General features: G+C 27.4%; 2 protein-coding genes across 5 annotated transcripts; both read left to right on the top strand.

Annotated features, from left to right (window-relative positions):
- The first annotated feature begins 321 nt into the window (after positions 1 to 321).
- Positions 322 to 2,659, top strand: LOC119671781 (ADP-ribosylation factor-related protein 1). The gene is made up of 4 exons (XM_038082559.1): positions 322 to 527; positions 588 to 840; positions 2,227 to 2,398; positions 2,471 to 2,659. Exons 1-4 carry the CDS (start codon positions 435 to 437, stop codon positions 2,553 to 2,555), a joined length of 603 nt encoding a protein of 200 aa, XP_037938487.1. The 5' UTR covers positions 322 to 434; the 3' UTR covers positions 2,556 to 2,659.
- Positions 2,660 to 3,836: 1,177 nt separating this feature from the next.
- Positions 3,837 to 19,431, top strand: LOC119671780 (AP-1 complex subunit gamma-1). Of its 4 annotated transcripts, none has more exons than XM_038082555.1 (16): positions 3,837 to 3,923; positions 11,779 to 11,840; positions 12,169 to 12,310; positions 12,385 to 12,573; positions 12,692 to 12,930; positions 13,048 to 13,124; positions 15,386 to 15,403; positions 15,908 to 16,164; positions 16,248 to 16,632; positions 16,695 to 16,905; positions 16,972 to 17,110; positions 17,176 to 17,449; positions 17,521 to 17,916; positions 17,981 to 18,121; positions 18,930 to 19,037; positions 19,110 to 19,431. In XM_038082555.1, exons 1-16 carry the CDS (start codon positions 3,871 to 3,873, stop codon positions 19,209 to 19,211), a joined length of 2,793 nt encoding a protein of 930 aa, XP_037938483.1. In that variant the 5' UTR covers positions 3,837 to 3,870; the 3' UTR covers positions 19,212 to 19,431. The 4 variants fall into 4 exon arrangements, with proteins under 4 accessions (XP_037938483.1, XP_037938484.1, XP_037938485.1 ...); XM_038082557.1 differs by lacking the exon at positions 3,837 to 3,923 and adding an exon at positions 8,308 to 8,563; XM_038082556.1 differs by lacking the exon at positions 15,386 to 15,403.
- The last annotated feature ends 7,042 nt before the right edge of the window (positions 19,432 to 26,473 follow it).

Here is a 26,473-nt window from a genome sequence, read left to right as displayed (position 1 = left end):
ATCTGTGTTCAACAATCAATAAAAAGTTAATTTATTACTGGTGAATAAAATATTTTAAATTTATTTCACATATTAAAATTTTATTCAATTCAATTCAATTAATTAGTAAATAATAAAAATTTAATTGATGTAATTTACTACTGTTCAAAATACCTCTCTATTGAAAACAATAGTTTATATTAAATACTTAATTTCTTACGTTAAAAATCAATTTAATATAATAAATTATATAAATAAATACACATACGTTTGCATATAAAATTGTAACTGTTTCTCTTCTGCAGTACTGCTGTATAAACACCCTGTATAACAGCTGTTCTAAGTGTCAGTTCACCTGACGTACCAATGTTTATTTTGTTTGCAGCAAAATAAAGTTTATTTCTGCGCCAATCGTATAAAAAGTTTTTAATTGGGATTCATGCAAAGGACAGAATATGTACACATTACTACATGGATTTTACAAATATTTAACCCAAAAAGATGAATACTGCGTTGTTATATTGGGTTTGGATAATGCTGGAAAAACAGTAATCCTAAAATAAAGATAATCCTTTTGGTGATAAATGCTTAATATTTTTTTATTGCAGACGTACTTGGAGGCAGCTAAGACAAAATTCACAAAAAACTACAAAGGTTTAAATCCAGCAAAAATTACAACAACGGTTGGTCTTAATATTGGAACTATTGACGTGGCTAGTGTGCGGCTGAATTTTTGGGATTTGGGCGGCCAACAAGAGCTACAGTCACTTTGGGATAAATACTATCAAGAGTCTCACGGAGTAATATATGTAATCGACTCGAACGACCGTGGCAGAATGGAGGAATCAAAACAAATTTTTGGTAAGGGAACATATGATTTGAAAATATAAGCGAGAGGTGGAAGACATGTATAGGGTCAACTGTCGCTTTGTATTCGTGATAGAACTAAAGATAAGTTTTAAATAGTTAATCCGTACAAATTATCAAGGCACTTGTTATTTAAAGATTATATTATCACAAAACCTAGACGAGATTTATAAGGAGTTTATATCAAAATTTGTTTACAATGTAAAAAACTAATTATTGGGATACTCTCCAATGATTACCTTGGAGTTGGTATAATGGTAATGTAGAATCTTAAGAAATATATATAAATACTTAGTTAGTTAATTATGCATTAAGCACTCATCGGCTATATAGAATTGTCTGAATGTTGTCGATTTTGGTGCTGACATTCATGTTATATTTTATGAATTATAATGTTAAATAATTATATTTATTAAAGTCCACAAATAATTATTTTTATTCAAATCTTTCTAAGTTATTCGTAACGAATACTTGTTATTTTAAAAGTGACATAGTTTTAGCGCCACTAACATGAGTCATTGACGTCATTGATGTGCTTTGGTAAACTATGTACATATATAGGTATATCACATATGAGCACATAATGGTTTTTAATTAATCTATACTTGTTAAGTAGGTTTAAATAATATTACTTAATAGTAATAATTGAGTACCATTAAATAGTTTTTGAACGATCAAGTATCACCAATGGAGTGTAAAAGTTAGCCAAGACGATCGAACAACATTGCTTACTATAATAATAATAGCAATAAAAAAATTATAAAAATGAATAAACTATAATTAAGAATATACTACTGTCTTAAAAATATAGTTCTTTATATTTACTATGGAGTAAAATAAGCAGTAAGGATGTTATAGGTAGCCGACAAAAATAAAAATAAGAAATATTGTTGTCATTATTCTACCAAGCAAACCCCAAACAACATATCAAGCAATGTTTAAATTATTATAATTAATTTATATAATTTTTTTTCTTCTTTGCCATACAAATTTCTCTCTTCTGGTAAAGAATTCTCTATCTGCACAAAAACGGTTTACTAAAACATACACACTACGTTGTTCTGGTGTTTCCTCTGTTTATTACTAACCAAATTTTAATTATTTCTAAAAATTGCATTTTTATGAATTTTTATTAATGAAAACCACTTAGATAAGACGGGAGACTAAATGGGTTTTGAATTCAAAATCAATGGAGAGATTTTACTAAGCTACTATCTTTAATTTATTAACTTTCACAATAACAATTTTCTTGACATGTGATTTTTAAGTAACTTTTTGCCATAAATCAATAGAACTAGTACATATATCCATAAAATGAATCTTCTATATTTTTCTATATTTTTCATAAATATATTAAAAAATAAATTTACATATTTACAGATAAAATGATAAAAAACGAATTGTTATCGGGCGTTCCTTTGCTTATATTGGCGAATAAACAAGATTTGCCAGATGTGATGGGGGTACGTGAAATTAAACCAGTATTTCAGCAAGCCGGAGCACTAATAGGCAGGAGAGATTGCCTAACAATACCAGTATCTGCACTAACTGGGTAATTATTAACATATGCGGCTTATGAACATTCATTATGAACATTATTTAATTTTTGTTATATTTGACACAGTGAAGGCATTGATGAGGGTATTAAATGGCTGGTAGATGCCATCAAACGGCATTCCATAGTGAGGCCTCCTAGAGAAAATGACTGACCAACGTAATCAAAAGCAATTTTTTGTCGCTACTGATTTTTTCCACTCTCTCATCTAATTCCAACAAAATTATTTTTAAAACAATTAATAATAACAAATTAAGTTCAGCAACATAAAAAGTTACTTAACAAAAATAATTCAATTTCTTTTCTTAATATTACTAAATTATTGCATTTCGTTTGTGAAATTCTTTTAAAACAGCATTTAATATATTATATAAAATTTAAGAAAATGTCAGAATTTAAAGATTAGGTGCGTTGCTTAAAGGGCTTAAAGCTTTATAATATTACTTTTAAATTTTCTCATTTCTGTGTGCAAATATTTACACAATCGTTTAATTTTATTGTTTCGTTACTCTAAGTTTCAACAACGATTTTTTTAAAATAGATTTTTAACTTATTTTGTCTTATATTATAAAATAAACTTTACGAAATATAAAGATTGTTTATAAAAGAAAAGTACGTGCTATTTTAAATATTTTAGTTATTTTATAAGTATTACTACGAAATTTACTATGTTTCCGAAATCTTATCGGATTATGCACAAATCTATGTGGATTTAGTAGCTAAATGCCTAAATGCCGCCTTCGAGCAGGTTAGCTAAAATTTCATAATAAATTTATAAATAAATAGGCTTATGTTGATTGTGCTGTGTGCAGTAAAATAGCTTGCTCAGAACTAACAACGAGTGGCTTAGTTTCCACTCCACCAAAAGGTTTTATCTTTAGAAAGGTTGCGTTATCAGCGATTTGACGCTCTATGTTACTTTCGCTGATATCGTGCAACTGTTCCCTTTAGAATTTTTCTCTCTTCGCTTTATGTTGCTATAGCTATTATATAGATAAGACGACTATTTGTAATTACACGTATAGACAACAGGTAAGTTAGCCAACACTTTTCCACTTCATGGAAAAAGTTATCAAATTTAGTGGAGTTTTATGTGCCGTTTAATTAGAACAGCTCGGGTTTTACGTATAAAAGAATCCAAAAGTAGTGTCGAAATAGTTTTAATAAATATTTTTAATAATTTTAAAATTTTCTGAATTTGAAAATTTTTTAACAAAAATATATACAACAATCATCAGTGAATTAATTTAAAATAGAATTGTGCTGCACTCGGTATAGAGAATAAGATAAGATGATACGCGTTTTGTTATCAGTGAGGTTTTAATGATACCAACATTTTTGTATTTTTTTTTAATACAAAGAATATTTTTTGTTTAAATAGAAGTGTTAAAATATATCTACATATATGATTGTTAAATAAATATATATTGAAACTAAAAGCCAAATCGAATAAAAGAAAATAGCGTGAAATGTTTCCCTACTATGAAGATTGGAGCGTTTTGCCACCTGAAAATAATCGCAGGTATGAATAACACAATTAAATGCTAAATGCGTCTATAGTGAAATGAATAATTCATCGAATTGATTATTGTGCGAAATAATGAATTTCATTAATTTATTCAGTGACATTAAATATTTATGTCAGTTCATGGTAACAGAATAATATAATTCTTATATGTCTTGGAGCTAGGTAGGTAAGTGAAATGGGCAGAGATCAATCCATCTCAATTACATATGTTGTTATTGTTGTTCTAACCCGCTGGGATCTGCTTGTGAAGTCCCTTGTGGAGGTGTTGAACGGTAATTGGTCGTCGATAACGACGAGTGGCTCCGGGACGTAGACCGGACCGTTTTTGGAATATAATTAAGTATAAAGTGTATTTGCTTCCACATTCCTTGAAATTTTGGCAATGAGGTTCAACATTTTAAAAGTAATTGAAACAGTTACTTAATTACTAACTTACTCTAGAACTGTGAGATAACAGAAATGCAAGTTTTTCTTTTTCAAACACTAGAGAGACACCAGTGCCTATGCCTTGTATTAGCCCCATTAAAATTTTCTTGAAGGTTTATAAAAATCTTCATTCCAAAGGTTAGTGCTTCATCATACTTCACAATCATTGACCATATTAAACTCCAAAATTATTGTTTAATTATTATTTCATTTTATAATACCAAGAAGCACTTACAACCTGTGCGAGTTCCAAAACAGTTTGTAATGAGACTGACTTTGTCTTATGTATGTAATTTTTTATAATAATAAGAAGCAGTTTTATTACACCAATGAAATATGCTTCATTGTTATATCATAGTTTAAAAATTAATAGTAAGAACAAAGATAATTAGAGGGTGCTTACTTATGCTAATGAAATTTTGTTCCAGGTTAACTGTGTTAGCATTATTCTTACTTTGCTTATAGCAGGTGAAATTGCTTTCAGGATTAAAATAGTTACATTGAAAATGAAAACTAATTTTATCACCCATTAATATATTGCTTTAAAATCTATCAATAACTTCCACAATGCTTGTATAACTTTTCAAAAATACACTAATTTTAGACAAATAAAAAAGACTTCAGTGAAATTGAATAGATCTGCGATATGAATTTTAAAGAATGGCTCTACACGGTTTATTAAATATTATAAATTAATATTTTTTAAAAAACAGATTTTATATAGAACAGCTTTTTATAAAAGATTTTAATAAAAATTATTTCAATTGATGTGAATTATCCATTTGTATATAGTATGTATATATATTACTTCCTAATTTTACAACAAATTTCGCTTATTTAACTTTCTTTAACTTCAAATACTATACATTAATTTATTTTAATAGTAGTTAATAATGATACACACATATTTGCAATACATAAATTTAATGCCGATTTTAAATTGAGATTAATTAATGAGAATAATTCTCGTCCACTGTACCAGTGTCTTTATTATTCACCTTCTGCCACCTGTCACTAAACTCACCACGATGAGTTAAAAATGTCAACGCGGAGTCATATAGGAAAGTTATCAAGTTTTTCGCACTTCTGCTTAAATTAATTTTATTTATTTATTAAAATACTTAGAAATATTTTATTTTTTAATATATGTTAAACATTTTTGTTGTGAAAGTAATAAATTGCTATAGGATTGCAGTGAAAAAACGTAACATTCCATTAGTGAAATAAGCAGAAGGAAAACAAAAAAAATTGTCGCGTTGTGAGAAAATTAGCATAAAAGCAGTGAAGAAGCAGAAAAAGTGCAATCAAAAGCAAATATAAATACGAATTACGTGTTTAGTTCACAGATAAAGATATATAAATATTAAAATATATTCAATTTAGTGTCTGAATGATATCTATTAATTGAAAAGTAAATATAAGAATGTACGCAACTTAATTATGCATAATGTGAATGTAAACATTGCTAACATTTGGAATGTAAAGTTAATGAGATTCAAGTTGTGCATTGACGGTTTCTATGACAAATGGCTACATATGTCGTAATATTCTTGTGAATTAAATATTTATAAATGTTTATTCATCTTTTACTGGTTTTTTAAGAGTTTTGTCCTTTGGGTTTTTCGTGGTCACTCTCTCATATTAAGTAATAGTGCATTTTTTTCGTTCACTTGAATGTCATATTAATTCAAAGTCTACAATGTGCTAGATAAGTCTACAAAAATGATTGTGTTGAATATAAGGCAGAGTTTACAAGAACTGTTTAATGAATTTGTCAAAAGTTCAGATCAAAATTATTTTTAAATGCATAAATTTTGTTTTTATTATAAATAGATAATAATTTTTAAACTAATTCAACAACTAATAGTTATATATAAAACTTATATTAATTAGAGTTTTATATAAAATACTAAGAACAGCTTAAATGTGCGTAATCTGCTTTTGCAACAGGTGGTTTAAAAGTTTAATGATTTGTATATAAATAGAAAAATTATATATTAAATCTTTAAATAGAATGATTACGCACATATATACACATATAAATATTATTTACCAGGCAATCATATTTTCAGTATGTTTTAAAACTATCACTTGTAGAAGTTGCCATATAATGAACAATTTATACATTTTAAGTGAGTAGAAAATTTCAAAATATTAATTTTATTATATCCAGTTTCAGTTCAAAACAGGTTTTCTATAACAAATATTAATTTTAAAAATATTAATCATAAATAAAAGTTTAGATCTTACTTTAAAAACATATTTAAAAATAGTAGAGTTTTAATGCTCTAATAATTTTAGCATTTTAACAAGCTTATCAGAAAGAAACTTTTTAAAGTAATTTTATTTTTAAAGAAAAGTCGTTTTGTGTATTAGGTTTTAAGTTTTATTTTGAACGTTTATTTTTGTAAATTTTCTATATGTAATTCGCTTTTGCTTTCATCTGAAGGATTCCTAATAGTTATATTATGATCTATTTCAGCTCATAACAAGTTGTCAAAAGTTTTAAATTCTTTTGAATAACATATTGCTAATTTTTTTTTTTTAAAAATAATATATTTTAAGTATTATTTTTAATTCTTACATACTTCGGCAAATTAGCTTTTGCCTTCATTAGGAGTGTTCCTAATATTTTAATGTGCCTTAATAAGTTTAGCCTTTTAACTAATTTTTCAGAAATAATTTTTTTCTACGTGTCAATATCTCAGCACTATTTTTGTTACCTAAAATAATTTTAACTGTTGCATATTATGAATGGTGAATGATTTTCTTTGTATCATCTGAATATGTGAAAATTTCTAAAAATAGTTTATAAAATAAAAAATTAAAGAAATGTGTGCATATTAATTAATAGTGAAATTTTCTATATTCACACCTTATTTTCTGTCTCTACAGTACAAATTTCACCATACTCATACTCAACATAGCAAAAACTGTCAATTGGTTTAAGCCAATTTATTGCCATGAAGTCGTGGTCAGTACACAATGACATTTCAATAAAACAGTAGGTTAAGTTTAACGTCGAAAGAAAGGCAGGCATTCCATGAGAAACAAAAGGAAATGTAAAAAAAAAGAATATATAAAATAAAAAGCGATTAATGTTTGCCATCTTCCTGCTGTGCTTCCGTTTCAACTGGAAGCATACGGTATAAGAACTGGTAGCCAGCCTAATGGCCCTTACAACGCTACACTTGAATTAAAAGTGTAGTTAAGGTGGTTATGGTCGAGAGGCAGACAACATAACATACAAATTCACAATTCACAAATCACAACCTACTGTAATCAGGTTAATAATAAATTACATGAAAAACAACGTTAAGCATTTAAAGAGAGCACAAACGAAAACTAAAGTGACAAAACTGAACCAGTTGTAATATGTATTATTAAAAAAAGAATATAAATGTTAAAAGAATATTTAATCGATCTCTAAAGTGCGGTCAAGAGTGAAAATACGGTACGGCAAGTAACCGAAACGCGGGGCATGAGGGCATGAGGATATGAAATGGAATAAACGATAAACGACATCTGTTCGTCGAAGCAAAGTTCAATGAAATCGTCAATGCAACGACGTTTAGTTAGACCTACTAATTGCCTAATTTGTGTGACTCCATTGTTTTGAATCGCACAAGTGAAATATTTAATTACATATTTAATTATTTTAATTTTTCTCATTGCTAGAATTGCTAGTTGTGTTTGCATCTAATTAACTGCCCCTGCCACTGAGATTTCGTAGTGCATTAATTAATTAATTAATTATAAAACGAAAAATAAAATATTGTTAACAAACACATTTCATGAGTCAACAAAAAGCGCTGCCCTCCACCAATTATCCAAATCCCTACTAAATCTAACCCTACTAAAGCATATTTAATTACTATTATACTATTAACATATTGAGAAATATTTTTTAATTGTTTAATTGTTAAATTGTTAATCAATTTAATTAATAATTAATAATAAATAAAGTCAAAACTCGATTTTGTGCAACGGTAAATATTTAATAAAACAAAACAAAAAAGTACAAACTGGAGCCTCAACAGTATTGAAGTGCAAAGGTGTGGGACGACGTCAGCGTCTCACAATTTCCAACCTAAAAGCAAAGCCAACGTTTGACGACGTGTTATAATAATAAAAAATTAAAGAGAAAAATACAATAAATTTAAGATATAAAATTGTGAATCACGGTTCAAAATGAATTCTGAGCATGGGTAATGTTGTTGTTATTGTTGTTGTTATTTATTTAAATAAATTACTAAAATATAATTTGACTATAATTTTATTGCAATACTAATATAGTATATATAATATGCGAGTACGATATGCGAGTTGATTCTCGATATATACGGACGTATTTAGTTTATTCATTCAATTTGATTTTAATTAAGCTAAGTAAGAAATTCCTGCCTTTTTATTTATTCAATTGATTTGCTTGCCTTTAATACACATATTTTGTTTATTTATTTTATTCAGCAAACATTCTTGTTTTTTTATTTTTTGTTTTTTGTATGTATTTATATTTCACTATTAATAGCTATTAAAATGAAGTAATCACAGCTTGGAATAACGAAATGTGACAAATCTGAGCTTCGTCGCTGATAAACATGTGTTTCACTCTATCTCAATGGACTTCTGTTTTTTAAGGCATAACACGATAAACTATAACAATAATAACGTAAGGGGAGGGAAATCGATTAACAGAACCAACTGAATAATATTGTAAAGCGGTTGGTAGATAAGCTAGTCTCTCTTAAGAGAAGATAAATTACATTTTTTGTTCTTGTAGTCAGGGTAAATACACGATATATGAGCAATTTCCTATTTGTAAATGGTAGGGGCTCTTGTTGTTAGGGGAAATACACGATTTTTGAGTAATCCTATTTTTTAGATCCTATTTATAAATGGTAGGAGTTTTAAACAAGGCATGTGTACCTCTTGGTATGCAGTAATGATGGAGTGTTATGGGGATGAGACTTATAGTCATATTCTTTGCAACTGTTCAGCTTTGATCAGGCCAAAATACTGATTCAGGGGGCTCATATCACTGTCCGAACCTGTAGATATTGGGAAACCTCTACGAAAGGCACTCTGCTATTGATTTAAGAGGCCAAATGTTCTTAGATTACAGTTAGTTGCTAGCACCAAAAATCTGCAATGGTTATACATACGCATCTTGAACACATCGACACCTATTTTAACAAAGCCAATCTCGAGGAATACTACGCCTAAAATCTCTTCAACTAGACAAGCTTAGCACAATGGAAGTCAGCATATAGTCATTCGATAAATAGTTTAAGAAAGATAGTAGTATGTCACGTTGTGATATCAAGCTTAAAATAAAAGATAATCAATTAAGCAAGGACTTAGCGGCCTTACATTAGTACAACGGATGAAACTTGTGTTATCACAGATAAAAGTATAGATAATAGTTATTTTAATCAAGGTTACTCATCAAGGTTATTAGATATATAGCTACCAGATAAATAGTTGTTAGGTTAAATTGAAGTGGTGGCATTACACAAACAATGACCCGGAAAAAACACTATTCATACGGCAGATTAACTAAACCAATAAAATAATTATAAAGATGAAAGTTGCCACTAAGCGCATAGTCAACGTCAATGAAAAGATAACTATTTATGTGTCTCAAGTGCAGCTCTGTTAATCATGACGTTACCCATACATCTTGTTTTATCGTTTATAATTGTCTGGATTTTTTCAAATCAGTCTATGCTAGTATTAATTATCATTCGTTTGTTATCCCATAAAACTCTTCTTCCAACAGTTATTTTTCTTTTACATACCATATCATTATGTAAATAGTCGTCTCGGGTTACAAAAACACAAACCTAAGCCGCAATATTAACTCTACCTATCCTAGGTATATTCTACTATTGCCTAGAATACTATTGTCTAGAATGTATTAACAACTTATGAGTTGTTGAATTATGCGAAATATAAATAATTGATTATTAATCATTTGGAAGATATAAAATGCTTGGATAAAATTAAAAAATCAAACGATTTATATTCTGCATGGTTTGCAGAATATATGTGACGGAGGGGATGAGAATATAAAATGGAATAAACGACATTTGTTCTGAGTTCCTTCAATGTTGTGCTTTAAATCCAAAATATATGATATATATGATAATTATTAATATCTTGACGCATCCATATTAAGCTTTCAAGTTGTTAATTAGATCAGTCATCTTTTCCAAATCAATTGTGGTTCTCATTAGTCTTTCTTTTCAAATTATTAATACCAAAAATATAAATTCACCGACACTGAGTCCTCGTTAAGACGTTCATCAACTTTACATCCAACAAAACTTTGTTAATGAAATCTTTATTGATTCATATAATATAAAGTAGGTTAAGTTGAGAGAATCTATGTCCTCTCAACTCCTCCTATAAGACATCTTTTGCCCATTGTGTGCTATTAAAGTTCCGTAGAAGGGCTTATGAATGAGGTATTTTTGCATAATTTGTTTAAGTCGGTTTTTTATAGCTTAAATAACTTTATGGGTCATGCGATTGTGATATTGCTATCCTTATATACGTGAGATCAAATGAGATCGTATAGATCAGTAATGTCAGTATCTAATTAACACTATAAGGACCGACCCATTACAAAGAGTCTTTTTGTTAATATAGGATATATAAGATAAATATATATCCTATATTTTATTTGTTAATATAGGATGGATCAGGCATAGAGTAATATAACTTTTAGATACTACGATGCTCAAATATTTATCTTAGTCTTGAAAATGTTACTATCGAAGTAGTGAAAGTATTCACGATTATGTTGGTCTGCAACTCAGCTTAGTACACAAAAATGTTGACTTTACGGCCACCGGAAGAGTATATTATTATCATTATAAATTGAATGGTATAATTCGTAATATTTTGTTATTTTACTGGTTCTATCAGCATCCTAATATCTAAATATTTATTTATAGTTATTTCAAATCTCTAACTGCTAATATTTTTTCGTATTGGTAGTTCCAATGGAACAAGCAGATATTCTTTGTTCAATTACCTTGCAAACGGATAATTTGCAAAGGAAATTGTGTGTGGCACTAAGTCGTTGGAAGCGATTAACTTCACGATATTGACTGGTGTTCGCTTTTGAAACCTTAGCTAACATATTCTCCACACAATAATATTCAGATATATTTATTTTATTCATGTTTACTTACACTTTAGTAAATTCAACTTTAAGAAATCTTGTTTTCAATGGAAAAACATGCCTTCAAATACACGAAGTGCACGAACGACAATAGTTATATAGTATTTTGGCAGTGCTTTATTTTGAATTATATTTAGAATTATAATATTAAATAACATACTAATCTCTTCATGCATGCATTTTATTCATCAACATTCTTTTCTTGTTTGTTTGCAATTCTGGACATCACAGATTTAATCCAGCCTTTAACATGGCAACCATACGCCAAGCGTTTACAGAAGCCGTCGAAAGAGGTATGTACAAATGTATAGTTAAGATGACAATAAGTAAATTATTTTCTACTAAATATAATTGAAAATTACTGTAGCTGTTGCTTCATCAAAACTCCATGAAAACTCAGAAAGCAGCAAGCAACAGTCTTAATTAAAGCTTTTCCTTCCTTCTAAATCACTAAAAAACTAAATCACCAACAAAATTCATAAATCATTACCACCCACTCAGTAGTAGACACTACACACACGAACACACAAACCAAACGACTTAAATTCAACTTTTAAATATTTTTCGTAATTTTTGCCGTCGTTGATATAAGTTTTTTCTTCCTTACATCCAACCCAACAGTAAGAATGCCTACTCCTACACGTCTGCGAGATCTCATACGACAAATACGTGCAGCTAGAACGGCCGCAGAGGAACGTGCAGTGGTGAATAAAGAATGTGCCTACATACGCAGCACTTTCCGTGAGGAAGACTCTGTTTGGAGGTATGTTAGCATTCCACTCTTATGCATCATTCCAGTGTGATGATGGTTTTATAATTTTTATTATTTGATTACAGATGTCGTAATATTGCAAAGCTTTTATATATCCATATGCTTGGGTATCCGGCACATTTCGGCCAATTGGAATGCCTTAAGTTAACAGCCAGCACACGTTTCACAGACAAGCGTATTGGATATTTAGGCGCTATGTTGCTGTTGGATGAACGACAGGATGTGCATCTCTTAATAACGAATTGCTTGAAAAAGTAAGGAAATGTTTATGGCTTCTATACTTACTGCCAATGCGAGGCACTATTTATTTATTATTAATATTTTTTTTTTTCCAACATTTTTCTACTTATTATTTATTATTTGTATTTATAGTGATTTAAATAGTTCGACGCAATTTGTTGTGGGTTTGGCACTGTGTACCTTGGGTGCCATAGCATCGCCCGAAATGGCACGCGATTTGGCTAGTGAAGTTGAACGTCTTATGAAATCACCAAACACGTACATAAGGAAAAAGGCCACCTTATGCGCATTTCGTGTTATACGTCGAGTACCCGAATTAATGGAAATTTTCTTACCGGCAACACGGTCTCTGTTAAGTGAAAAGAATCACGGTATGTATACTTAATGATTTTTTTTTGATGAATTATTATTAAATGTACTATAATATATGTGTATTAGTACATTTAACTAATTTTTTTTAGAAAATTATAATCAGTTTTAACTTTTAGGTATACTCATTACTGGAGTCACGCTTATCACGGAGATGTGCGAAAACAGCACAGATACTTTAATGCATTTTAAAAAGGTGATTTGTTTTTCTATTTTTACGGATACATATGTTATTATTTATGAATAAATATATACAAAAATATATACGCAAACTGTTGCAAAACTCAGTTCTCAGTACTCAGTACAAACGCCAAATGAAATACTGATTCCATGCTGCTTCAAGTTTTCACATTTTAAATTTATTAACAAAGGAAAAACTGCATACATGAAAATAATGAAGAAAAAAGTGTGAAAAAGCTTAATCAATTCAGATTACAATAAAATTTTCTTTTCCATACTTACATCGCAAGTAAAATTTTCTTTTACTTTTTATTTATTATATCACGTTTTGTGCTAAATTCAAATACACTTCATAAGGAATAGTGTGCATGTGCACATGATGAAAGTCCTCTTGAAATAGTGTCCTAGTAATTTGTGATGCCTGTGATGCCTATTCTTATTTCAGATACATTGCTTAAAACTGCATTGATGAGTGATGTTTCTTTATATAGATAGTATACGTAGTGTATATTGATATATCTATTAGGCTTTGTTACGTTTTAAAAGAGAGAAAATCCTTAAGCAAAAGGAAAATCAAATAATTAAATAAGAATGTATGCCCTTCACAGTCATTTCAATATTTGTACAAACCATTTTATTATTATTATTGTTTTTTTCTCTATATAAATTAGAATGTTTATTTCAACTATTATCAATATCACTATCAATATAAGTAATTGTAAATAATTGCATCTAAAACTATACTCGAAAAAGGCAATGATATTTTCTATCTTTGTACATGACGACCTTAGAATAATTCCTATTTCTACTGCTAATGCATTAACACCAATCCTACTCATTATTGCTCATTATTATTCGAAATATGTATCTTATAAATACCTAAGCTCATTTTTAAAATTCCGATGACCAATTTAATATACAGTATATTTTTGTGACTTGAATCGGGCAAAAAATCGGCTATAAGTTGTTAAAGCACATTTTCAATATTTTACTGGCATATAAAATCGTAATTATGCCATCAATTCGATATGGTGTTGAACTTTGGAGTACTGCCTCCAAATCCCCAACACTCAAATTATTCAAAGGCAACAAGCAAAAATATTAAGAACCATCGTCAATGCTGATAGGTAAATACCAAACAACGAAATTCATGAAGACTTAGGCGTTGAGCTAATAACCGACTACTTACTCTTGAAAACTCGGAACTCCAGATATTACCGACGAAAGAATCAGCTTACACTAGAAGACTTAAACGCTCATTTCCAACAGACTTGCCAAATATTATGTTTTAAAGTGAACATAATTTGTTCTTAACTTACACATTGAAAAAATTGTCTTAGTTAAATATTGATTTAATATTATCCATATATCCTATAATCCTTATATACTTTAATCCTTATATACTAAAATACAAACCATCATGAAGGGAACTTAGAAAGACTGATAATTTCTAAAAATATAGTACTTCAAATATTTTTTAAGAATAAATATGTAACGAATTCGCATCGTCGCTGATATGACCGATGTAGTATAGTAGGTTAGGTTAGGTTACACCGGCGATCCCTAGTGGACCCACTTAGGGCTATTGGCCTCAAGTGAGGTGGCTCCTAGAGTATTAAGTCGCCGCCGTGCATGAGCCGGGCAAAAACATAATAGATGAGAGGCACTCTCACCGTCTTCCCCGCAGCTGCGATAGATTTGATTGAAAGGGAGACCTAGTCTTCTAGCATGATTCCCTAGTTTACAGTGACCTGTAAGTAAACCTACCAAAAGACCGATATCTCTACATGGTATCTCAATGAGAATTTTGGAATCTGTCCATCTTTTATTAAAACTTAGAGTACAGAAAGAACTCAGTTATGTAGTATAGTAAATAAGGTACATAAGTTTTTTTTTAGGCTAATCTGATGGTTTTGATTGGGTTAAAGGGTTAAAGGGATAGCCTAAAAAGTACTAAACTAAATAACAAAATAAATTCCTCAGAAATAATAACAAAACTTGATTTTTATATACTGCGCCTATTCTCTTAACCGGGACAAAAGCCTATAAATATACCATATATCATATAAATTTTATGCATTGAAACACGTAGCTTCCGTTATTCACCAAATCTATTTGAGAGATCATTACTTTTATTATCTGATGCTACACTCTTTTCTATTAATTTTGTAAATATTTTTTATTTTACTATTATGTATAAAAGATTTTTAATTTTATTGCTCTTTTTATTTATACAAACAAAAATGTTTTATGTGAACTATTGTATTTGCTTGCCAGGATAGCGGAAACCGAGAGGTATGATGTCAAAGTTGTTGTTGTTGTTCTTATTATTGGCACTAATATTGTTGATTTTAATTATTATAGTTTATATATAATTTTTAAATATCTTCTATTTCTTATTTTATGTGTTGAATAGCAATTTTTTCCTTAGCTTATTTTCAATTAATTTTACGATTTTACCGTACACACACTTGATTATACGTATTTGTAGACAAATTGTATTTACCAGTATTAACTATCTTCTTTGTTGTTTATTTAGTTGTTGTACCACTTGAACACCATTGCTTACACACTATACACATATATATTCCTTATAAAAGTACCAAAAAAAAAAACTTTATCTTTATTGTTGCGTACTCTACACCCAATTTTGTTACCGAACTAATACGTATTATACTTTGCTTCAGCACAATAGCTGAAATTTTTTCTACTTATTAACAATATTAACTATACAATTAAAATATATTTTATACATAGTATATATTTATTAAATGAAAAGCTTTTATCTCTTATTAACAGATCGTGCCGAATTTGGTGCGCATACTTAAGAATCTTATACTGGGCGGATACTCGCCGGAACATGATGTGAGCGGTGTTAGCGATCCGTTTTTGCAAGTTAAAATACTGCGCCTGCTACGTATACTCGGACATAACGATCCAGATGCTTCGGAAGCCATGAATGATATATTAGCACAGGTGGCAACAAATACGGAAACAAGTAAAAATGTTGGCAACACTATACTGTACGAGACTGTGCTTTCCATAATGGATATTCGGTTAGTATAGAACTATTTCTATGCAAATAGAAATAGTGAATAGTAAATATATGTAATATAACATCCCATATTTAAAATTATAGTTCGGAAGGTGGTCTACGTGTTTTGGCTGTTAATATACTCGGACGTTTTTTGCTCAATTCGGACAAGAATATACGTTATGTAGCACTGAATACTTTGTTACGTACTGTACATGCAGACACTTCGGCTGTGCAACGTCACCGCACCACAATTCTAGAATGTCTCAAAGATCCTGATGTTTCGATTAGGCGTCGGGCTATGGAATTGTCGTTCGCACTTATAAATGCACAAAACATACGTACCATGACCAAAGAGTTGTTATTGTTTTTGGAGAAAGCGGATGCAGAATTCAAGGCGCAGTGCAGTTCAGGCATGATATTGGCCGCTGAACGTTATTCACCAAACACACGATGGCATTTGGATACACAGTTAAGCGTATTAATAGCGGTAAGTCATGAAGCAAATATATTGTTTTATTCAATATTCAATATGATGCGTAATTTTTTTAGGCTGGCAATTATGTGCGAGATGATGTAGTGTCTTCAACAATACAATTGGTATCAAGTAGTCCAGTGGTTGAACAAACTTATATAACAAATCGTTTCTGGGAATCTTTACAAGTTCCAAATCATTGTGAAGACAAACAACCACTGTTGCAAGTGGCAGTGTGGGCAATTGGCGAATATGGAGATCTGTTTATGTATGGTCCAAATGAGGATGGTATGTAGAATATGAAATAAAAATAAATACTTATGTTTTTAAATAATTTTAATTTGTCTTTTCAAGATTTTGAACGTCCAACTGAAAGTGACTTAATCGCAATGTTTCATAAATATTTAACTTCTGCTCAAGTATCAACTACAAGTAAGCAATATGCCTTAGTGTCGCTAGCTAAACTAAGTACACGTTTGCAGAATTGTGTGGAGTATGTATTAATAAATCTTATTAAAAAAATACTTGTTTATAAGAAGAATATTTTTTTTATTTCAGCGAAATTCAAGCACTTATCACTTCGTTTGGTAGCCATCTGAATGTGGATCTACAACAACGTGGCGTAGAGTTTACGCAATTATTTCTCACTTATAAACATTTACGTCCACCATTGTTAGAAAAGATGCCACCAATGCAGATAAGCCGTATCTCATCGCAAAATGGTGAAAGTAGCGGTTCATTTGATGACAATAGCCCGGATCTAATCGAAAATGGTTTAGTTGAAGACCAGTTACCGCACGAAAATAATATGAACACAATGAGTGATAACACAGTAAGTATTTTAAATACAAGTGTAACATTTATTTAATAAAACATTTAACATACTATTCAATATTTTCTCAGAATATATTACTGGATTTACTTGGTGGGACAGATATATCAAATACCGTTCAAAAAGAGAATACAAAGAACGCCAACGATGTGTCGAACAATCAAGACTTCCTTGATTTATTAGATTTGGATTTAAATACAGGCGCTGTAGCTGTTAATAATACAACAAATGTGTTGGGAACTAATGCAACAAATATAAACAATGTATTAGGATTATCAAGTTTAACGGCGACAATACCAACGAATGGCAACGATTTAACAAGTATTTTATCTGGCAACGGTTTGGTCAGTGTACCAGTAAATCTGTTAGAGTCTAACAATATACTCTCACCATCGGCGAATGCGTCAAATTCATTTCTAAATGAGTTAACTTCCCCCGCCAACCTACTGTGTAGTAGTATTGCTATAGTATGTATATTTAAATATATTTTGATTATAATATTTAATGTTTTTTCTTATTAATATTTGACAGAATCAAGCGCCCAAGATCACTGCTCTTGATAAAAATGGTCTACTTGTTCATTTAGTTCCACTTAGGGTCAGCGACACCATACAAATCTTTATGACAACAACAAACAATTCAAAAAATATATTGGAACAATATCTATTCCAGGTAATGTGGGCTATACTTATATATCTTTATAGTGTGTACGTACACTCGCATCTAAATGAAATCTGAAATTAGAAAAAATTTTGAAACGAATTAGGATAATCCACTTTGATGTATTTTTCTTTAGAGGTGAAAATGTTCGAACACCATATTGTGTTCTAATATTAGGTATTAGACAGATTTATATAAATAAAATTAAAATAAAATTAAAGCATTGAGCACATCAGCTATCCGACTAGCTGCAATATTTTAAGTAGCTCGAAAATTTACGATTCTTATGTTCGAATTCGAATACACTTGAGCTGCTCGAATATCCTTTATTTCGAACAGTTTGCATTAATTATTATAATTTAATATTTAATAAAAATAAAGTAATGAATTGTTGCTTATATCATTTACGATATTGAAAGCTAATTAAAAATATTCTCTATTTTAAGAACTCATTGTAATAACCTTTGAGATATGCTGTAACCTTAGGTTGGTTGTACTGGTGGTCTTACCAAAGCATACTTGACCACAAATAATGTGGTGTAACCTTAGAAAAAAGTAGAAATAATACTTAAGTTAAGTATTTAAGTTCTCTTTTTACTAAAGGATTTAACATTTATTTGACACCTTAACCCGAATATTAAACACTTAAAAGTTATTATATTTACCTTAATTTTGCATTTTGACACTTAGTTCATTAATATATCTTGAGATATATTTATAAAAGCTTTGTTTCGACAAATCAATGATTTTATAATACAAAAGTAATTATATTATTTAAAATGTGTTTTATGTTTTTAATGTGTTAATTTTTTTGTTTTAGGCGGCAGTTCCTAAAAGTTTTACATTACAAATGTTATCGCCTTCTGGATCAGACTTACCTCCTGGCGGTATTATAACACAGGAAATGCGTGTTGTTAGTACGTCCAAGGTAGATAATTATAATAATTTTGTGTGTTTCATTTTGTATTAATTTTAAATTTATACAATTTTCAATGACTAGGCTATTCTTCGTATGAGACTACGCATATCATATGTTGTCGATGGCCAAAAAATTCTGGAGCAAGCAGAAGTAACCGGATTCCCAGACAATTCACCGGAATAGTAAATAATAATCAAAATATAAATACCTTATACTATATAACAATATAAATTGCGCAGTATATAAACTATAATAAAAATATGTATAATGTTAACGGAAAAGGAGCATACCAATAACCCATTACCATCCTTACCTACCTTAAAGCTATCACATAACATTTACGAAGACATGGAAGATAACTGCTATATACTTATACAAATAAATATTTATGTATTGTAATATATTTTAGCGTTTTAAACAATATTTTAGCAGCCACAATCACACAAAATATACACACGCATACATACAAACATTATTAAATTTAAATTACTGTAAAATAATTGTAATACAAGCGAAAAACAAGACATTTACAAAAATAAAAAACAAAGTGTATTAAAATTGTTGATAAATATATTTTGAAATTCAAACTTATAAATTAAATTGTATGTGCTAATTTATTTGTATTGGCTTGGCTTATTATTATTTATTTAGTATGACGTCATTATATATATAGATAATTTGAAGCAATTGTAATTATGGAAAGACAAGTTGAAAATATAAATTACCTATCAGAATCGCTTTTATGTTGAAATTGCTGTTAATTATTTTTGGTATTCTTAATTATTCACTGTTTGTAGTTCGAATTAAGTTAAAAATATTGTTGAATATAGAAATCTAAATTCATATAAATAAATTCGCATTTTATAAATATATTAATTTTTTTGTGTGAATACAGATTTATTGAAATAATAAAATAAGAAATATTTCTTGATGAGTGTGAAAATATTGTACGCATTTATATGTTAACCGTTTACACTTTTCATTTGTTTTTGTGTTTAGTGCATCTATATAGAATCTATGAAATTGTTTTAAAACATTTTAATGTTTAATAATATGTCCGCGTTTATTTATTTTTTTTTTGCATTTATTTTTAATTTTATTTCATCTTTTTAAGCGCTATTGTACTTAATAAATCGAAAACTTTACTAACATAAATAAAAGAAAAATACTGTGGGAGAAAATAATAGATAATTTATATATACATAATAAAAACTTTTAGTTATATAAGTTATGAAAAAGTTAATATTATAAAAATATAAAAATTATAATTTAACAATTTATAATTTGAAAACATGAGCAAATAAAGTTTTAATAAATAACTATTTGTATAATTTAAGCTATTTATGTTTGGAAATAAGAGAAGCTTTCGAACATATCTAATGTTTATGTTCTGCGTTGTCCCAAACTCCCAAACATGTTTAAAATGTTCTGGGACTCCATAAATATGAGTGTTAAAGGATGTTTTAAGAATCCACCTTCAAGCCTTCTTAAGATCCGCATCATGATGATGTCAACATTCATCATGATGCTGGCTACAAATCTGCGTATATATCTTTCTCCATCTGGTATTGTTACGAACAAGTAGGTCTATCCAAATAGCATTGACCAAAAAGAGTTTTAATTATCATTAGGTTTTCAAATAACACTTTTGCTAATTTGGAAGCTTCGAATTATTATTAATTATTTTGCTACGTTGTTTGCGCTCATAAAATAAATGTATTTCTAGTTTTCTTTTCTTTGATAATTTTATAAATCATATTTTTAATTCTGATTTATTTTTTCAACAAAACAACCGTCAGATTCTCTAATTTGTATTTGTTCATTTTTAATCACAATGGACACCTGGTTTCTTTAACTAAAAATATATAATTACTATGCACCTGATTTTTGGTTATAAATTAACACCGTCTCCCAGAGTATATTTTAAATGATTTCTAAGTGTCATCATTTAAACCTGTTTAAAGCTCATTTAAACCTGTTTAAAGTTCATTTAAACCTGTTTAAAGTTCATTTAAACCTGTTTAAAGTTCATTTAAACCTGTTTAAAGTTCATTTAAACCTGTTTAAAGTTTATTTAAACCTGTTTAAAGTTCATATAAACCTGTTTAAAGTTCATATAAACCTGTTTAAAGTTCGTTTAAATCTGTTTAAAGTTCATTTAAACACGTTTAATTATCATTTAAACATGTTTAAAGCCCATTTAAACGTGTTTAATGATCGCTTAAACATATTTTATTATTATTTAAGTGTTTTTGGATCATTTAAATATATTTAATCATAATTTAAATGTGTTAAATGATTATTTAAATGTGTTTAATAATCATTTAAATGTTTTTGGTCATCATTTAAGGGTATTTAATAACCATTTAAGCGTGTTTAATTACTACCTAAGCTTGTTTATCTTCATTTAAGCGAGTTTAATTTTCACTTAAGCGTGTTCAATTATCACATTTAAGCGTTTAATAATCATTCAAACTTGTTTAATGATCATTTATTGTTGTTACTGTTGTTATCAGAGTTATAAGGTATAGGTATATAACTATAATGAGATCATAAACAAGGAATGTTGTTACCTGTGAGTTTGTTGTTGTTGTAACATAAAGATATCTGTAAAATAAAAAACATTACGAAACAAATGTAGCGTTTGGGATACAATAAAAGGGGCGTTATGTTGTTTGAGAGAAATGAGTGTAAGTTGGATGCTAATTAAAGCTAGCCTCGGTCAAGCTGTAGGAATCTAAAAATTTTTATAGGACACAACAAAATACAAATAAAACGTCATAAGGAGAAAAGCTGAAGTTTGAGAATAGTTGTGTTTATACGAGTCAAGTATAGAATCGGGTAAACCTGCTTGCATCCACGTCATCAAAAAACATACTTTGTCTTAAAGAATTAAATATGTTCGAGCATACAATTTTAAGACAGTTTGTCGCAGCATGGTAAAGAAGAAAATTATAAGCAATTGGTAAATCATCACTCCTAACATACATACATTTTTTAATACAATACTTTTCTTTTATATATCCGTTTACGCTAGAAACGGTAAAAAAATCATATGTACGAGTGTCCTATAAAATTACATACTATAGATGATTCCGTTTTTCTGGCCTACATATATCATTTAATCAGCTTATCAGTAAAAAAAGTATGAGCCGGTAGTGATATTCGATGTCAGTGATATTTTAGTTGAAATGGTAACTTTTTACGATTATTTTAATAGACCTCTATCAAATCACCATCTTTGCAAACGATAAAACTACAATCCAGCTAAATGATAAACCGCGATTTACACTATTTATATAGGTCAACGTAACTATATGGAACAGTCATTTCCAATACCATATCTGCTAACATAGTATAGCTAAATTATTGGACGATAATACTATCGTCTTCTTTAATTGTGCTGTTGTACTCGCAAGTCGTCTTATGTAAATAATCCTGATGATTGATGAAAAGGGTTAAAGGAATACAAACAAGGTAAATCATATATATGAATAAATAAGGATCAAGTACTGTATAAAATAAAGTGAAAAATTTACGTCTTTAAAGTGATTATTTATTGGTTTGCAACTGCGTAGATGTACATTTTTGACAGATCAAGACTTACCTGGGTCAAATTGGGTATTACTCGTACCAGTCAGCATCTTTAACTAAAGTGGAACCAACTCACTACTACGATATTGGCGCAGATGAACTGTCAGTCATCACCTGTCAGCTATCAGTTATTAGAAAGTCATACAAGATGATTTGGTCTATTCCCTAACGATGTTTTTTTGGATTGTGATTCTGCGAATGAGAAAAATCTGTACTCCACTTCATGGCTAGTAGAAGATTCTTTCTGACCTGAAAAAGCTGTCATCGTTTGAAATTATGGATATAAGCATAGTTAATAGACTCGTCAGATTGGTTTCTTTAACCTATCGATATAACATATAAACAGTTAAACAATAAAAGATGGTGTAACATAAGTACAATTTTATTTGATAGGGATGTTTCATATATAAAAGTTTCACATAATTTAAATACATAATATTCAAAAAATTTTATATGTAACAAACTTTTATTAATGTATATATTATTGTTTTGTGAATACATGTGAATTTTTAATACAGAACTATTTCAGACTTTCAATTGTAAAATTAATTTTTCTTTACATTTTTTGTGTTTATTATTAATAGAAATCAGAGTAATGCTTAGAACCATAGAGCAACTATTGTTGAATTATTTAAACATTTTAACAATTTTTTTTATCAAAGAATATCAAAATGTAAATTGACATTATATATTTCCTTTTTAATTGAATCGTGTTATAAATTCGATTTAAAATAAAATTCTTTTAGTTTTAAAATCAAATCTTATTCTTTAGGTAGGATTTTTAATTTACTTAACAATTAACAATTATATAAAAATGTTGTCTTTTAAAAGACGTTGCTTAAAGGAACATAGTTGTAGTCGATCAATTATTGTTTTTAATAAATTATTTTATTTATTATTTTTTAATCATAAATAATAAGTATTTATCGAAAAAATATATATTGTATTTACACAATCATTTAAAACGAACTATGTAATAATAATATTATTTATATAATAATTTTTTTATTATATAGTTTTTATTGTTCTTTTTTTTTTCTTGTTGTCATCATTATTATTGTATTTATTGTATGATTTTTCTTTATAATCCGCTATAAAAATGGAACATCCTATATTTTGTGTAGTTTTCCCTGAAGATGACTATCGAAGATAGTCGAAATATCGGAAATAAAATATAAACGATTTTTAAATATAAATAATAAATCAGTGTCTTTTTATTTATATTTAAATTTGACCAATTAGCCCGATAACAAATTATTATAATAATTTTTGGTCATAAATACAAGTATTTAATATTATTTATAACAACTAGAATTCAATGATAATGTATGAAAAAGTATATTCTATAAAGTTATAATAAAATATACATCGTATAAAATTTTGTCATGAATTAATAATATTAAATAAAAATAGAGTACAAATTGCATAATAAGATTAAAAAATTGTAAATTAATTTTAAATTAGTGCAGGATCTTACTTTCGTTACTTTATTATAAATTATTAAAATAAAGCATTTCTTTCGTGTTATGTAAAACCCATTATAAGTGAATAATAGAAATTAAGTAAATAAAAATTATATTTAACTTATAATTAAAATTAAGTAAAAATTTCTTTTTTGTTATATAAACACAACTTAAGCTTTATAATTCAAGATAAAATAATTAAAAAATAATATGAAAATAGTATGACTCTATTATATTAAACAGCATTCATTTAAGAAAAAATATTTTTGTTTAAAATTATAAATACATATATTTCTTTTTAAGATTAAATAATTAATATTAAGTAAGAGTTTTTTTTTGATATATAAACACAACTTAAGCTTTATAATTCAAGATAAAATAATTAAAAAATAATATGAAAATAGTATGACTCTATTATATTAAACAAAATTCATTTAACAAAAAAATCTTTTTGTTTAAAATTATCAAAACATATCTTTCTTTTTAAGATTAAATAATTAATATTAAGTAAATATTTTTTTTTTGTGATATATAAAAACAAATTAAGCTTTATAATTCAAGATAAAATAATTAAAAAAAATTATCAAAATAGTATGACTCTATTATATTAAATAGCATTCATTTAAGAAAAAATATTTTTGTTTAAAATTATCAAAACATATCTTTCTTTTTAAGATTAAATAATTAACATTAACTAAGTATTTTTTTTTGTGATATATAAAAACAAATTAAGCTTTATAATTCAAGATAAAATATTTAAAAAATAATATGAAAATAGTATGACTCTATTATATTAAACAAAATTCATTTAACAAAAAATATTTTTGTTTGAAATTATAAAAACATATCTTTCTTTTTAAGATTAAATAATTAATATTAAGTAAGATTTTTTTTGATACATAAACACAACTTAAGCTTTTTAATTTAAGATAAAATAATTAAAAAATAATATGAAAATAGTATGACTCTATTATATTAAACAGCATTCATATAAGAAAAAATATTTTTGTTTAAAATTATAAAAACATATCTTTCTTTTTAAGATTAAATAATTAATATTGGGTAAGATTTTTTTTTTGATATATAAACACAACTCGAGCTTTATAATTTAAGATAAAATAATTAAAATATAATATGAAAATAGTATGACTCTATTATATTAAACAGCATTCATTTAAGAAAATGTGTTTTTGTTTAAAATTATAAAAACATATCTTTCTTTTTAAGATTAAATAATTAATATTGGGTAAGATTTTTTTTTGATATATAAACACAACTCAAGCTTTATAATTTAAGATAAAATAATTAAAAAATAATATGAAAATAGTATGACTCTATTATATTAAACAAAATTCATTTAAGAAAAAAATCTTTTTGTTTAAAATTATAAAAACATATCTTTCTTTTTAAAATTAAATAATTAACATTAAGTAAGTATTTTTTTTTGTGATATATAAAAACAAATTTAGCTTTATAATTCAAGATAAAATAATTAAAAAAAATTATGAAAATAGTATGACTCTATTATATTAAACAAAATTCATTTAAGAAAAAAATCTTTTTGTTTAAAATTATAAAAACATATCTTTCTTTTTAAAATTAAATAATTAACATTAAGTAAGTATTTTTTTTTGTGATATATAAAAACAAATTTAGCTTTATAATTCAAGATAAAATAATTAAAAAAAATTATGAAAATAGTATGAAAACAATATCTTTCTTTTTAAGATTAAATAATTAACATTAAGTAAGTATTTTTTTTTGTGATATATAAAAACAAATTAAGCTTTATAATTCAAGATAAAATAATTAAAAAAAATTATGAAAATAGTATGACTCTATTATATTAAACAAAATTCATTTAAGAAAAAAATCTTTTTGTTTGAAATTATAAAAACATATCTTTCTTTTTAAAATTAAATAATTAATATTAATATAAGTAAAAAGCAAAACTATTGTTTAATAGTATAAAGATAGTATGTATCTATTAAATATAAGTAAGTTTAAACTTATAAGCAGAATTATTGTTTAAAAAAACAAACATTAAAATTTACTTCTGAACTTATTTGTAATGATTAAATAATTAATTTTTCTTAAATAGAGTATATAAAACGATTCAAAAGTGAATCATTCAAATTGAAATAATAGTAAGGCATTGCTCTAGAGAATATCTATTGAATTCAATTATCTTACATATAATTGCCTCTATTATATTTAAAAGAATTGTTAAAAATTACTAATACTAAGCTTAAATTTACTTTTGATTTTTTGTGTAAACAACCGTTCAATAATGTAAAAATTAAGGTGGAAATTAAAAATAAGATACTTTTAAAGCAAATAATAATAAAGTTTCAAATGAAATTATTTTTAAGTAGTATAAAACCTTAT

This window comes from Teleopsis dalmanni, chromosome 1, assembly GCF_002237135.1.
Source record: "Teleopsis dalmanni isolate 2A chromosome 1, ASM223713v2, whole genome shotgun sequence".
Classification (NCBI taxonomy): domain Eukaryota; kingdom Metazoa; phylum Arthropoda; class Insecta; order Diptera; family Diopsidae; genus Teleopsis; species Teleopsis dalmanni.
The sequence above is the reverse complement of the archived record's forward strand: the minus strand, read 5'-3'. Positions and strand labels throughout refer to the sequence as shown.